The 15,844-nt window shown below is 33.0% G+C and overlaps 1 protein-coding gene across 1 annotated transcript in view; it reads right to left on the reverse strand.

Moving 5' to 3' along the window:
* Positions 1 to 15,844, reverse strand: part of LOC143046845 (uncharacterized) — a 148,422-nt gene that overhangs the window by 129,221 nt on the left and 3,357 nt on the right. Inside the window, exons 4-16 of the mRNA XM_076219908.1 lie at positions 15,515 to 15,767; positions 14,510 to 14,673; positions 13,710 to 13,892; positions 13,080 to 13,329; positions 10,949 to 11,112; positions 9,964 to 10,143; positions 8,161 to 8,416; positions 7,587 to 7,750; positions 5,955 to 6,530; positions 5,234 to 5,398; positions 4,626 to 4,881; positions 1,311 to 1,474; positions 114 to 290 (exon numbers count right to left, since the gene is read on the reverse strand). Of these exons, the coding sequence (XP_076076023.1) occupies positions 114 to 290; positions 1,311 to 1,474; positions 4,626 to 4,881; positions 5,234 to 5,398; positions 5,955 to 6,530; positions 7,587 to 7,750; positions 8,161 to 8,416; positions 9,964 to 10,143; positions 10,949 to 11,112; positions 13,080 to 13,329; positions 13,710 to 13,892; positions 14,510 to 14,673; positions 15,515 to 15,767 (2,952 nt within the window). The remainder of the gene's footprint in view (positions 1 to 113; positions 291 to 1,310; positions 1,475 to 4,625; positions 4,882 to 5,233; positions 5,399 to 5,954; positions 6,531 to 7,586; positions 7,751 to 8,160; positions 8,417 to 9,963; positions 10,144 to 10,948; positions 11,113 to 13,079; positions 13,330 to 13,709; positions 13,893 to 14,509; positions 14,674 to 15,514; positions 15,768 to 15,844) is intronic.

Here is a 15,844-nt window from a genome sequence, read left to right on the forward strand (position 1 = left end):
ATTAAATTAACAGGCATTGTTGTAAAACAAATTATTTATTCAAAAACATTGGATAAAAGATAAAGATGAAACTATATTTGGTGTTATAGCCAGAAAAGATTATTCTACATTACCATTATTCCATCCATCTTTGTTAGGTATATATGGAGTATCTTCTCTGTTACACTGGTTTTCAATGTAGAATGAAGCTATACCAAGTTTGTTTGACAGCTGTAATAATACTTCTGTTGGTATCTCACTTAATGTAGAACTTAATCCTTTACTGAATAGGAAGTTTTCTAGCGAGAAATCTGAAAATAGTAAAATGTTAAAATCAAATTGAGAACTTTGCTTTTAGTATAAAGAAAATACCCTCTTCTCTCATGAAAAGGGATATAGCATGAAGCTATTCCAAGTTTCTTTGACAGCTGTAATAATATTTATGTTGGTATCTTGCTTAATGTTGGACTCAAGTCCATATTCAACAGAAATCTTTTTAATGAAAAATCTTTCAAAAATAATATAAGATATAACACAAATCACACACAAAAAAGCTGCAATACAAACCTAGATCAAAAGTATGTGTGCTGAACTTTCTTTTCTGCTTTATAGATTATAGCTAAAAATATATTGAGTCTTTACAGTGTAAAATGTATCCAAAGTGAGAGAGAGGTGTTAAGTGACTCCATTAATAATAATAGACAACTTTCTAGTTCGACCCATTTCCATCAAAAACTTTGGTTTTAGTAAACATCATTTGTGCGTTTAGGGGCATCGTCACTTACTTTCCTATGTCGAGGGAGTGGTTGGAAAACTAACATGGTATATTGCACAAATTATTCGGCAAATTAAATTCTCATAATTGACAATCAGCACTGCTGTTATAAGGGAATTCTGATTAAGTACCTACAGAACAAACATTATTTGTAGTTTATCTTGCACAATGACAATCAATAAGACGCTTGATGAATGTTAATAGTGCAGGGATACAGGACATCCCCTCTATTTTCCAGTGAAATACAAACTTAAGGTGGTCTATTGTTTTAAAATTTTTAACCATTTGAGAAATTTCTTGATTTTATAAAACCATTCATTTTTAATATATGAATGCAAAACTTGACCCCAACACAAAAATGACACAGTACAATATGAAGATCATGGTGATCCAATTTTACTGAGCTGAGTTTACTATACTTTGTTCAGACAATAATAATAATAATAATAATAATAATAATAATAATAAAGGTTTGACCATAAAACCAGATGGATAACCACTGCAATTTACTATGTATATATCAGACTAAATCAGAGAATAAAATGTCACTCCTTACCATTGACTAAAAATTCAGTTTTCCAGTAACATGCTGGTTTAGGTAACCTGGTATCTTTGAATATATGAAGAATTACTTCACATGGACCTGCTCTTTCCATACATACAGATATATCCATGGTTACCAGTAACTTGTTGTCATCTTTAACATCTTCAATTGTGAATCTGAAGCAAAACAGTTTTATCCTCATTGAGCTGTCATGGATTCAAACATTTATTTAAAACTTTCTAAAAAGAGAATTCATTTTCTAACAAAAATATGTCAAATATAAAGCTGCTATCATAAATAAAAGAAGAATATGTCCATGGGACATAGATACCCCTGTTTTTTAATCAAAGCACCAAAGGCGCTGTAGGCAGTTAAATAAAAAAAGCAGAGGCAAACTTGGCAGAAGTTAAGACGAATATTGTTGAAAAATTGGTGAAAATATTATCTCGGCTATTTCACAAGTATTGAATAATGTTTGTACCCTAAAATTTTCACTATCCAATCCCGCCACTTTCAAAAGTTATGTCCAATTATTTATTTTAACATTTTTATTAGTTTTTATTGTTTTACATTTGTAATTCCTGGTCTTTTAAAGCTTACTATGCAGTATACATGCAGGTTTTGCTAATAGTTACAAGCTGCATGGAGGAATATACAACTGCTTACCAAATACCATTGACTTTTCATAAGTTGTCCTTTTTTAACAAACCTTTCGTTTTCTAGTTTGAATGGTTTTACACTATTAATTTCTGGGCCCTTTATAGCTTATTGTTCGGTGTGAGCCAAGAAATTAAAAGTGACAAAGTTTATCCAACTGCACACCAAATATCATAAATAACTGACCTAATCAAAAACTAATACATATTAGTCAATAGACCATGAAAAGGGGGTGAGCTAAATATTCCGGTAATGAGATATACCTACATAATTTTTGTATGTTCCTGTCCCAAGTCAGTCCGAAGTTTTTTACCCTGGAAATGAAATTGATGGATGGGGTGCGGACTATGCAGTACTATAGGATTTCATGACATTTTTTTCCTGAGGTTTGGCCAAGTAAACAGAAACATCATGTGTTGTCAATGTTATAATGTATTCTTGACAACTCTTTTGTATTTTTTAGAAATAAAAGTATTATTTTTGCGCCTGTCCCAAGTCAGGAGCCTCTGGCCTTTGTTAGTCTTGTATTATTTTAATTTTAGTTTCTTGTATACAATTTGGAAATTAGTATGGCGTTCATTATCACTGAACTAGTATATATTTGTTTAGGGGCCAGCTGAAGGACGCCTCCAGGTGCGGGAATTTCTCGCTACATTGAAGACCTGTTGGTGACCTTCTGCTGTTGTTTTTTTTATTTGGTCGGGTTGTTGTCTCTTTGACACATTCCCCATTTCCATTCTCAATTTTATTGACTACTCTTTGTTATTATTTTTAAATAAAATAAACAATCTAACAGTGTTGACTTAGTAATTTGCATAAAAATCAGCCTTTGATCGAATGTCCGCTTCGTTTCGGATTTGGTAAAAGTTGTGTCATTGCATTTTAACAGTGTACCTGAATCCTGAATATCAATAAAAGATGAACCCTTCAATGGTGAAACCATTATAGTCAAGATAAAACGTAGTGAAATCTTCCCAAGATCGATTTCGTTTAATGTTATTCACGTGTGTACAAGAAAACCACGATGCGCCATTTTGAATATTTGTGATTAAATTATCAAAAATTTTCGTATCCGACTTTTTGTGTTTAACTCTTAACTTGTCGACTTAAATAAATCAAGACCTAACATTTTTAAATTTTAAATTGTAACCATTAATACTGAAAGTGTAAACCTGAAAGAAGTGGAATTTTGTATACGAAACTATATTTCCAGGTGAAAGGTCACATTGTACAGGTGTATCGTCTTACATGAATGAGGTTACAGGTTAAATTTGTGTGTAAAGCAATTAATTAACCATGTCAACTTTAGATTTTCCTCTAAGTTCAGTATTTTTGTCATTTTACTTTAAACTAAAACACGATGAAGGAAACCATCTTGAAATGACCTTAATTGACATCGACAAAATCTATAAATACGTATTCAAATGAGGTCCCGATTGAAATTGCAACGGCCCTGATCGAGTATAATGTTTGGGGGTTTACACGATACATAGCAAGTACGGAGAGACACGATGACAAATAATAACATCAGCTTGCATTAAATAATTAAATAAAATACATATCTTCATACAATGTAGAAATAAAATAATCAAGTATTCTTACAAATCCAAGACTTATACAGAGAGCAAGTAAGACAATGCTTTTAAATATTTACCTTTAGTAGGATGGAATCCACTAAATTCAACGGCGTAATAGCCGCAAAATAATATCCATGCGCCATTCATGCCATTTAGCAAATTTTAATGCCTTCATTACAAAGATTTTCGGCGATGAAATTATTCTTACAATAGTTCACTTACATCTTCCTCAAAAGCACAGACGATAAAAAGCTATGATTAACTTTTTAATTAGCACTTTTTCAAATGGGGAACATCAATTGTTTTGGGAAAATCGACGATCATTTAAGGTAATCTTACTTATATTTATTGTTTTTTATAACAAAAAGTGTGAAAAAAAATGTCTAATTAGTTATAAAGAAACTACCAGACCTGCCAGATCAGAGCAATGGCACTTTTTCAAAAAATCCCAGGGGGGGACCCAAACCCAGGGTGCTCGCATAAGGCAGCTTAACTGCCTAAAAATGTAAGAGACAATATATTAAACAAAACCTGTTGACATCTTGTTTCCTTTAAAACTTATGGGGATTTGTTTCTGTAACATGTGGAGTGCAAAAAAGCAAATTTGACAATTTTCTATTATAAAGGGACAAAGCACAAGAACCATAAAAGTGACATTACCCAAATTCAAACTGGTTTTGTGTTTTGTAGTAATTAGCATTGTTTATAGGTTTCATGACATTTGATAGAGGCAAACTAAAGGTAGAGTTTGAAAAAAGCAAATTCTATAGTATTTTACATGTATACAGGGACATAACTCGAGAAAGGTGAACATAACACCACCCAATTTCATACTTGATCTGTGTTTGGTAGCAATTAGCAATGTGTTTAAGTTTTAAAGCATTTGGTTAAGTCAAACTTAAGTTTTAATAAGAAAGGATATCATATTCGGGACTTACACACAGATGAATAATGGTAAAACTTAATTCTTCCTTGGACACGACGGGGGCATAAAAATAATTATTAGTATAAAACCTTATGATGCAAAATAAAGGCATTTTCCAAATATGTTTTTTAAAATTCTAGATATGTCAAAACATTAATGCATACTAACACCAGACTGAAGATTCCAAACAAATTATACTTTTCCTCCAGTCCCCATTCATAATCAACCAATGAGTATTCCAGATGGACTTTCTCAATACCCACAGTTAGTTTATAGTTACAAGTGTCTATGTCCACAGAAGCATGAATTGTCCTGTGTAATCCAGGCAGATTTACACAGCAGTCTATACTGGTACAAGTATGTGGTATGTAACATACAACATAGTGTGAGAGGTCAGTCTTGTCTGGTATCTTTGTCGAACAATCTGAAATAATTTTACAGATATATGTATTTTCTCATTTGTTTGTTTTTACAATATATGCTAATGATGTATGGCTGTTTAATGACAAATCACTTTGCATTTATAAAATAAGACATGTTTTTTTTCTAATAGCATGAATATTTGATTGACAGATCTAGTAATAGTCAGCCAGAAAAAGACTTTATTTACATTTGCCATTATGCAGGGGAAAAAACTACCACTGTACAGTAAGAATGTAGAAATAAGACATCTCGAATACAATAATTGATGTCTGTAAATAGGTCCTAAATTTGAAACAGAACTTTAATTATCTAATCCTTTAAATCAATTATTTTGTATATCAAATAACACAAACCATCAGTCCATCCATTTACAGAAGTTTTATATGGTAGCCGTGACATGTCACACTGTTCTGAAAGTAGGTATTCAGATACACCTAAATAATCCATTAACTTTGACACAGCAAAACTGTCAAGGGTAGATAATCCACTATCAGACACAAACTTAGCCAAGGAGAAATCTATAAAAGAGGTAGAATTTTTCTTATATAATATAATATTGTTGTTACAGGACAATAAAATTTGATCAGCTTACTAGAGAAAATGTCCAGTAATAACTTTTTTTAGAATTCGTTTTTTTTGTATAATATGAACTGAAACAAGATGTATTTTGAGCTATTGCTCATTAATTACATTTCCCTATTTTGCAGTAAATACATTATCAATTAAATTTTCCATTGAGTGCCATGTATGAAAAAATAAAGACTAGTAATTTCTTGTATGTGTTCAAGCCATTTTTAAGATTTGTAAGTTTTTTAATCAGGATAAAGAACATCAAAGGAACATAAAATGTGTCACATGATATGGCATTACAAGATGAAGTTTGGTGTTAGATACCATTGAGTTTTGAATTGTAACTACTTGGAAATGCAATACAAACACATTCCAGTAGACAAAGGATATACATTTTTATTAGTCTGTATTGGAGGGATGGTTTGATGATGGAAGTTTTTAACAAAATTGACTGGCTATACAGCCCTTGCACGGTTGGTAGAGGGATGGGTAATTAATTCTTACCCTTACTACAGTACACAGATTTAGTAACCAGTTCAGGTAATGTTGTATTCAGTTCACTGTATTCTGTATTGATGAAGTAATCTGGTTGATAAGCTGTTGTATTGAGAAGATCTACATCAATGCCTGATCCTATCCCTACTGTTATAATTCTGACATTCTTACTGCTACATAAAGCTGCTTTATCTATGGCTTTGTTTCTGTCTGATTTACCATCAGTAAGAAGTACAAGATAATTCTCAGCATCCCTTCTTTCCCCTTTTACTATTAGAAACATTTCTTCACAAGCAAATTGGAATGCATCAGCAATATCCGTGGTAGCTCCCTTCCTGTAGTCAGCTGATGAAAGCCATGACCTTATTTCAGATTTATTATAACTACTGTTCAGATCAAATAATGTCCTTGACGTTCCAGTTCCTTCAAATAAGGTCATGCCGACACGGATCAAGTCTTCACGTATGACCAATGTATCTATGGTATCTGCAATGGCAGCCATGGTATCTCTAAAGTTATCTTCTCCGACACTACCAGATTCATCAACCACAAACACAATGTCAGCTTTTGTAACAGTCTGGCAACCTGTAATACATTGAATTTTACCGATGATTGGTTATGCTTTCTAGGTATTACAACTGAACATGATTTGTTTTTCAATACAGCTTTCATATGAAAATGTTATATATAAAGCAAACAATCTGTCGACACCTGTATCTAGCCATGCACAAGGTCTTGTTTTTCTCCGACTGTTTATGACATCTTTACACTAACTAAATCCATTGGATGTTGGATGTTTACAGATTGATAATTTAGTCTTAGATGCATGATTTTTTCATTAGTTGTTAGTGGCTTTGAACTAGCTGTCAGATAATTGCGAGTACTCTCAGATCTGTTCCTAGTGCTTTTTGTTGTTTGGATGTACCCGACCACGCCCACTTGTATTTTTATTCATCTGAAGGGTTAAGCCTTTTTCAACTGATTTTTATAGTTTGATCTTATGTTGTATTGTTATACCAATGTCCCAGGTTAGGGATCCCGGTAAAATGTTAAACCCCGCCACATTATGTATGTATGTGCCTGTCCCAAGTCAGGAACCTGTAATTCAGTGGTTGTCGTTTGTTAATGTGTTACATATTTGTTTTTCGTCAATTTTTTATATAAATGAGGCCGTTAGTTTTCTCGTTTGAATTGTTTTACATTGTCATTTCGAGGCCTTTTATAGCTGACTATGCTGTATGGGCTGTGTTCATTGTTGAAGGCCATATGGTGACCTATACTTGTTAATTTCTGTGTCATTTTGGTCTCTTGTGGACAGTTGTCTCATTGGCAATCATACCACATCTTCTTTTTTATAAGTATAAGAATTGTCCTTCAAATCTTTGCTTTTGGCTAAATGAAGACTTTATTTCAAATTATCTTTTGTTGCAAAATCTTGGCATTTTTATTCTACTTTAAGAAAATGTAAAAAAAAAAATACACTTCAGTTGTGTTTCAAACATTGAATATGACAATTTGTGTAATATAAATTACACAAATTGTCATATTCAATGTTTGAAACACAACTGAAGTGTATTTTTTTTTTTACATTTTCTTAAAGTAGAATAAAAATCTGATACATTTTCCAGCTATTTATCTTACCTGGGATATTATAAGGTTTATTCCAGTTACAGTTAGGTTTGGGTAGCAGTACATTATTAAATATAACATGGTGATCACAGTCTTGCCTATCTGACTCCCAACACAGACTCAGGGTCATAGAGAATAAGTACATGTGTTGTGCTGGTAAATCATCAATCATATATCTAAAGTTATGAAAAATGAAGAAATCAACAATCGATTTAATAAGGTAATGTAAATCCTAATTATTCTTTTAAAATTACCCTAAATTCAAAAAGAATTGGTTCAATGGTTCTTCGGTGCTTTCACAGAAACATCAGACAGGGCAATATCTAAATTGTCACAGTTAAACTTAACATTTATTTTGTCATAAAAAACATTTTTTTTTAAGTTGGAACATATTTAAAATTGTTGCATTGGTACCATATAAATCATATTTTAAAATTTGATAAAGCACATTTTTATATAAATTTGAAAAGGATAGGTTGAACTTTTCTTTATCCTTTTTAGTCATTCTCATCATAAACCTTACTTTTCTGGACAATAATACTGTAAAATAATTCAAATTGATTTCTTTCAATCATAATTAACTTACCTGACACTAACAACTCCATATAAATCAAACTGTTTCCATTCACCCCACTCATAGTCATCTAAAGTCACTTCAAACTCTAACTTCTCCACTCCAAACTTCAGGATGTAATTACAGGTATCTACTGTCAGGTAACTGTGGAATGATCTACTGATAAAGTCTACATCCCAACAGCACTGTATACCCATACAGGTAGAATCCAGGTAACAGGTAAGGTAGTCAGGTAAGTCAGATAACTGTATCTTACTGTCAGGACAATCTGAAAATAAACAGGTAGAATCCAGGTATCAGGTGAGGTAGTCAGGTAAGTCAGGTAACTGTATCTTACTGTCAGGACAATCTGAAAATAAACAGGTAGAATCCAGGTATCAGGTGAGGTAGTCAGGTAAATCAGGTAACTGTATCTTTACTGTCAGGATAATCTGAAAATAAACAGGTAGAACACAGGTAACAGGTAAGGTAAGTCAGGTATCTGTATCTTACTGTAAGGACAATCTGAAATTAAACAGGTAGAATCCAGGTAACAGGTAACAGGTAAGGTAAGTCAGGTAACTCTATCTTACTGTCAGGACAATCTGAAAATAAACAGGTAGAATCCAGGTAACAGGTAAGGTAATCAGGTAAGTCAGGTAACTCTATCTTACTGTCAGGACAATATGAAAATAAACAGGTAAAATCCAGGTAACAGGTAAGGTAATCAGGTAATCAGGTAAGTCAGGTAACTTTATCTTACTGTCAGGACAATCTGAAAATAAACAGGTAGAATCCAGGTGACAGGTAAGGTAGTCAGGTAAGTCAGGTAACTTTATCTTACTGTCAGGACAATCTGAAAATAAACAGGTAGAAACCAGGTAACAGGCAAGGTAATCAGGTAAGTCAGGTAACTCTGGACAATCTGAAAATAAACAGGTAGAATCCAGGTAACATGTTAGGTCAGGTAAGTCAGGTAATTCTATCTTTCTGACAGGACAATATGAAAATAAACAGGTAGAATCCAGGTAACAGGCAAGGTAATCAGGTAAGTCAGGTAACTCTGGACAATCTGAAAATAAACAGGTAGAATCAAAGTAACAGTTAAGGTAATCAGGTAATTAGGTAAGTCAGGTAACTTTATCTTACTGTCAGGACAGTCTGAAAATAAACAGGTAGAATCCAGGTAACAGGTAAGGAAATCAGGTAATCAGGTAAGTCAGGTGACTTTATCTTACTGTCAGGACAATCTGAAAATGAAGAGATAGAATCCAGGTAACAGGTAAGGATGTCAGGTAACTCTATCTTACTGTCAGGACAATCTGAAAATAAACAGGTAGAATCCAGGTATTAGGTAAGGTAATCAGGTAAGTCAGGTAACTTTATCTTACTACAGGAAAATCTGAAAATAAACAGGTAGAACACAGGTAACAGGTAAGGTAGTCAGGTAAGTCTATCTGACTGTCAGGACAGTCTGAGAATAAACAGGTAAAATACAGGTAACAGGTAAGGAAGTCAGGTAAGTCAGGTTACTGTATCTTACTGTCAGGACAATCTGAAAATAAACAATTAGAATCAAGGTGACAGTTAAGGTAATCAGGTAAGTCAGGTAAGTCAGGTAAGTCAGGTAACTTTATCTAACTATCAGGACAATCTGAAAATAAACAAGTAGAATTCAGGTAAGGTAATCAGGTAAGACAGGTAAATTTATCTAACTGTCAGGACAATCTACAAAATAAATAGGTAGAATCAAAGTAACCGGTTAGGTAATCAGGTAAGCCTCTATTATCATAAACATGGCATACAAATATTTTGTTAAGAGGACCAATCAATTACCAGATGTCCATCCTTGGTATGCATTGATGAACACAGATTCTGGGTCTGTATAATCACATTTATTGTCATACAGGAACTTTGACAGACCAAGGTCTAACATCAGCTGAGATATTTCATCTGTTGTTAAGGTAACATTAGCCTGGAAACCTGTATGCTTGTACCAGTTTGACAAGGACCAGTCTGTAAGAATAAATGAAATATGAACATAACAGGTCCAGGATAATTTCTTATTTCTTTTTTGTAATCTGTTAAATACTAGGTAGAGACGGGCATTTTCCATCAAATACATTTTGTTATTAATAACAACATTACTTTTCCAATCTAAATTCTGTCATTAAGTGCTCTTAGAAATTTATATAAACTGGATTATCGCTATTTTGTGCATTTTTCCTTTGATCTTTTTTTGTGATAATTTTTCATATCATTCTGCTCGCTTGAGATGGAAAATTATTGCTAGAAACTAAGGAGCCACGTGGCGTTGCTAAGGAAATTGACATGAAATTGACAACATAGTCATAGGTAAAAAAAAAGCGCTAAACAGATTATCATTAGTCATCTCAACTCGATTGCTTTTCTCGCTTTCGCTGTGACCGGCTCAAGCGAGAAAATCAATCTCGGTGAGATAACCAACGATAATCTATAAATATTTCATAACTAATGAATGAGTTTCTACAGTGAAGTGCTTTACACTTTCCATCATCTCTTAAAACCATTATTATTCAATACTTTTTTTTAATTTCAGTATCCATTAAAAGTATTAGGTTGTACCATAAAACGATCAACTGATCAATTGCACTCTAGTAATCTTCTTTACAATTACATCTGCTCAAAATTTAGAAAGTTTGTAAAGGACTTGCTTCATTTGTTTTATATTACAATATGCCAAAATTAAATACAAAAGTGATGAAGAACTATGTATTGGACTATGTTTCGATTTCAAAGTGCACACATAACTCATAATCATTTTTTTTTATGGTGTACTTACCTGGATCAAGGAAACCTTTTTGCAAACTGCACTGTGTTTTCTGAAGCTTTGTATTAGAGAAGATATTGGCTTGTATCAGGCAAGGTCCTCCATCGTTAAAGCAAATTTTTATACTGAGATCTATATAGTAAACTCTCTCTCCACCCATATCACTGATCTTATAGCTGTAACACATTAAAGGATAATAAACAAGTGAAACTGCGAGCTACTGCTCACTGATGATACCCCCGCCACAAGTGGATAATATTAATAGTGTAAAAATATGCAAGTGTTCGGTAAACAGGAAGTTGTCGAGTGATGAATCTGAAAACGCATCACACGGTATAGCTGACTTATAAAAATCCTGAAACCAAATTTCAGAAATCCTTGTATTGTAGTTCCTGAGAAAAATGTGACGAAAATTTTTAACTTGGTTATCATGTGTAAAATCATACAAGTGTTCGGTAAACAGGAAGTAGTCGAGTGATGAATCTGAAAACGCATCACACGGTATAGCTGACTTATATAAATCCTGAAACCAAATTTCAGAAATCCTTGTATTGTAGTTCCTGAGAAAAATGTGACGAAAATTTTCAACTTGGCTATCATGTGTAAAATCATACAAGTGTTCGGTAAACAGGAAGTTGTCGAGTGATGAATCTGAAAACGCATCACACGGTATAGCTGACTTATAAAAATCCTGAAACCAAATTTCAGAAATCCTTGTATTGTAGTTCCTGAGAAAAATGTGACGAAAATTTTTAACTTGGTTATCATGTGTAAAATCATACAAGTGTTCGGTAAACAGGAAGTAGTCGAGTGATGAATCTGAAAACGCATCACACGGTATAGCTGACTTATATAAATCCTGAAACCAAATTTCAGAAATCCTTGTATTGTAGTTCCTGAGAAAAATGTGACGAAAATTTTCAACTTGGCTATCATGTGTAAAATCATACAAGTGTTCGGTAAACAGGAAGTTGTCGAGTGATGAATCTGAAAACGCATCACACGGTATAGCTGACTTATATAAATCTTGAAACCAAATTTCAGAAATCCTTGTATTGTAGTTCCTGAGAAAAATGTGACGAAAATTTTCAACTTGGCTATCATGTGTAAAATCAGACAAGTGTTCGGTAAACAGGAAGTTGTCAAGTGATGAATCTGAAAACGCATCACACGGTGTGGCTGACATATATAAATGTTGATACCAAATTACAGAAAGGGTGGATGTGTAGTTCCTGAGAAAAATGTGACGAAAGTTTCATGGGACGGACTGACTGACTGACGGACGGACTGATGGACGGACGGACGGACTGACAGACAGAGGTAAAACAGTATACCCCCCCTTTTTTAAAGCGGGGGTATAAACAGACTCTTATACTGAAATTCACACAGTTAATTGTCTCTTTTGCTATTTCACTGGTCTGTAATCTGACTCTCCAAGAAACTAAATTTGCCTCTTGCACACACTATTATAATCAAAATAGGTATATATAAAAACAGGTAATACATAGCAGATGATATGCAAGTACTGACTTTTCGCAATTTTATTTGCATAAAGAATGATTTAGATAATTTTTTCAAGGGAACTGCTTAAATGTAGGCAAAGGTGACTTTATTTGGTTGGAACCTGAAAGACCACACTATATATATTTACAACCAAATACCATATGGCATGATCATCTATTGAAAGTAATTTTAAACAGGATTGATAAAAAATTTGAAACTGATTTGTACACTTCTTTCTTATGCTGTGCTGTCTCATCACTGTGCCAGGCATGATGGAGGGTTGAGCATGGGCAAACATGTCTATGCAAGCAACATTCTATATGTGCATGTCCTAAATCAGGAACCAGTTATTCAGTGAAGGTCATTTGTTGTATTATATTATATTGGGTTTTTCCTTTTTTGTTTTATAATAAAAACATTGTTGACTACCAAACAATTACCTAAACTAGCTAAATTAACCGAGGTTGGTCTCCAGAAGACAGTTGTCTCAATGGCAATCATATAACATCTCCTTATTTTCAATTTAAGGATAAAGAAAAAAGTATTGTACTCATCGAATTGAAAAAAGTTGGATGTGGTGTATTATAAAATCATAACAAAAAATCAATCTACACACTTCAAAGTCAAAGTCAAAACTCACTCAAATTCTAAAACACGTCCAACATGAAATTGTTTTTGCAGATCGAAGTCTGTTTCATACAGATAGAATTCAAACTGATATTTCTCTATACCAATGGTAAATGTTTGGTAACATGGATCTACAGTGAGGAAGAAATGTATGTTTCTGTTGATCAGGCCTACATGTGCACAACAGGTAACAGATGTACAGGTAGAATCAAGGTGGCATACTACATCATCAGGCAAGTCAGGTAACACAACACTCGGGCAAGCTGAAAATATAGGTAATAACAATTAACTAAGGTACAGGTAGAATCAAGGTGACATACTAAATCATCAGGCAAGTCAGGTAAAACAACACTTCGGCAAGCTGAAAAATACAGGTACAAATGTATAAAGCAGTTAACTCAGGTATCAGTAGAGTCAAGGTGACATACTACATCATCAGACAAGTCAGGTGATACAGCACTTGGGCAAGCTGAAAAATACACAGGTATAAAACAATTAACTGATGTATGTGCAGAGGTAGAATCAAGGTGACATACAACATCAGGCAAGTCAGATAATACAACACTTATACAAGCTGGAAAACACAGGTGTATAACAGATAGCTGATGTGTAGTAATAATTAAAGTATCTTAATTATTAATACCTGAATTCCAGCCATTACTTTGTACATTACTGAATGCTGTATCTGTTACAGCATTACAACTTGGTTCTTGTAGGTATTCAGCTATACCCAGATCTTCTAGAAGTTTGGATGCCATTAAATCAGAGAGTTCTGATGCATCTGATAACAAATCATGATCATTCAGCCAGGAACTGAGTGTAAAATCTGAAATTTTAGATTTGAATGACAGACTTTTATATCTGCAATGTTCTTGAACCACAAAGAACTTGTTGTTGCTAACTGAATATTTTCCTTTGATTTACATTCCCTTGTCCTGCTTTTGAGATTGATCTAAGTAATGATATTAATATCTATAGTTTTAGAAAAAATAGGCCAAAAACAGAGGCAGGAATAAAATTATTCAACCTTTTTATTTCCTACTTATAAATCATACTTTTTCTACAAATTATCAGAGTAATTAATAACATTTTAAAGAAGGTTACTACTCAACTCAATACTTCTTCAATAAGAAAATTATTTTGTAAATCACAGATCTTACATATATAGTTCCATTATGCCATGAATGTTTAAAATCATTAAAGTTGGTTAAGTTCTGGATTTTTACCACAGATGTTCTAAGGGTGTAGTATGCATAATCATCAACATAAATGTGGATGGATGTACTGACTAAAGTCACATAGATGGAGGCAAGTATCTATAAAGTGTATCTTGAGAGTTTAAAAAATACAGAATTTTAATGCATACCTGTTTTAACAGTTAAAACATTAGTGAAAAAAAAAGAATGCACACATATGAAAAGGAATTTAATAAATTTTAATTACTGGGAACTGCAAATCCTCCTGTCCAATCACATGGCTGTTTAGATATTTTATAATCCTCAAATATAATATAGTTATATATACAGTCTCCATCTCTCTCCAAGCAAATGTTTATTGTTAAATCGAAGGACAGCTTCTCTTCAGCTTTCAAATCTTTTATTGAATAACTGAAAGTATTAAATATTTAATACACAAATACATGTTTAGATTTTTATCTACTGTTTTAAGAAATCCTCGAAAATATCTATCTAATACAAGTATTTTTAACAAATATAAAGTTCAAAGATGAGATTGCTACCAGTAATACTAATGCCTAATGTTATTACTTATTTATATGTGCCTTGCATTTATGTATCAAATACATATGAAATTTTATTAAGTCATCATGGGAGTTTTCTATATTTATCAACAGAAGTAAGCATCATTGAGAGAGAACTTGGGTCAACAAATGCTTTAGCACAAAAATAATACTTCTTTTAGAAAATCATCAATTGAGATTTAAGCTTGGCACCAGTATAGAGGGGGGTACTGAGGGGTCCTGATCCGGAAATCCTGGGCTTAAAAACATGAAATCCTGAAGTCCCGAATCTAAAGAAATTTAAATCCCGACATCCTGAAATTCGAAAAAAGAATTCCCAGATCCCGAAATCCAGAGCTTAAAAGCACCCGAATCTGACGTCCCGAAAAAAGTCCTGCCCCTCCTCAGTATACAATATTTACAGAGTTTTTAAACATTTTTTTTTAATGTTAGTTTCGAGTTAATGACTGAATATAGAATTGAAAAGAACACCAAGTAATGAGAAAAATGTTCAATACTAGCCATTTTGGCCAGATGGAATTACAAAAAAATAAATCAAAATTTGCCCAAAGCTTGAAATTAAAAATGAAAATATTTTTCATGTTATGTTTTCCCAAACCAAACTCTTGGGTCTGCCCAAGCCAGGAAATGGAGCTAATAACTATCTTGAATTTATAAATATATGAAAAGAGGTCTTTTACATGACCTACCTCAATTTGATTATGTTACCAAGGGATATATTGTTCTGTGTATTGAAGTTGTAATCAGACAAAGATTCATTGATGACAAGGTTCTCCAGTCCAATACTTAGTTTAAGGTTACAGATATCAATCAGGACATGGAATTCTACAGATATATCCAGTAGTGGTATGTATAAACAACACTGGATCCCTGTACAGTAATCTGGTAGCTGACATGCCATATTGGATGGTAATGTTGGCAATGATAAGTCTGCATTACAAGCTGAAAAACAGAAATATCATAGACTACAACTATAAACAACACAGAATCCATGTACAGTAATCTGGTATCCGATATGC

Source organism: Mytilus galloprovincialis, chromosome 9, assembly GCF_965363235.1.
Source record: "Mytilus galloprovincialis chromosome 9, xbMytGall1.hap1.1, whole genome shotgun sequence".
Lineage (NCBI taxonomy): Eukaryota > Metazoa > Mollusca > Bivalvia > Mytilida > Mytilidae > Mytilus > Mytilus galloprovincialis.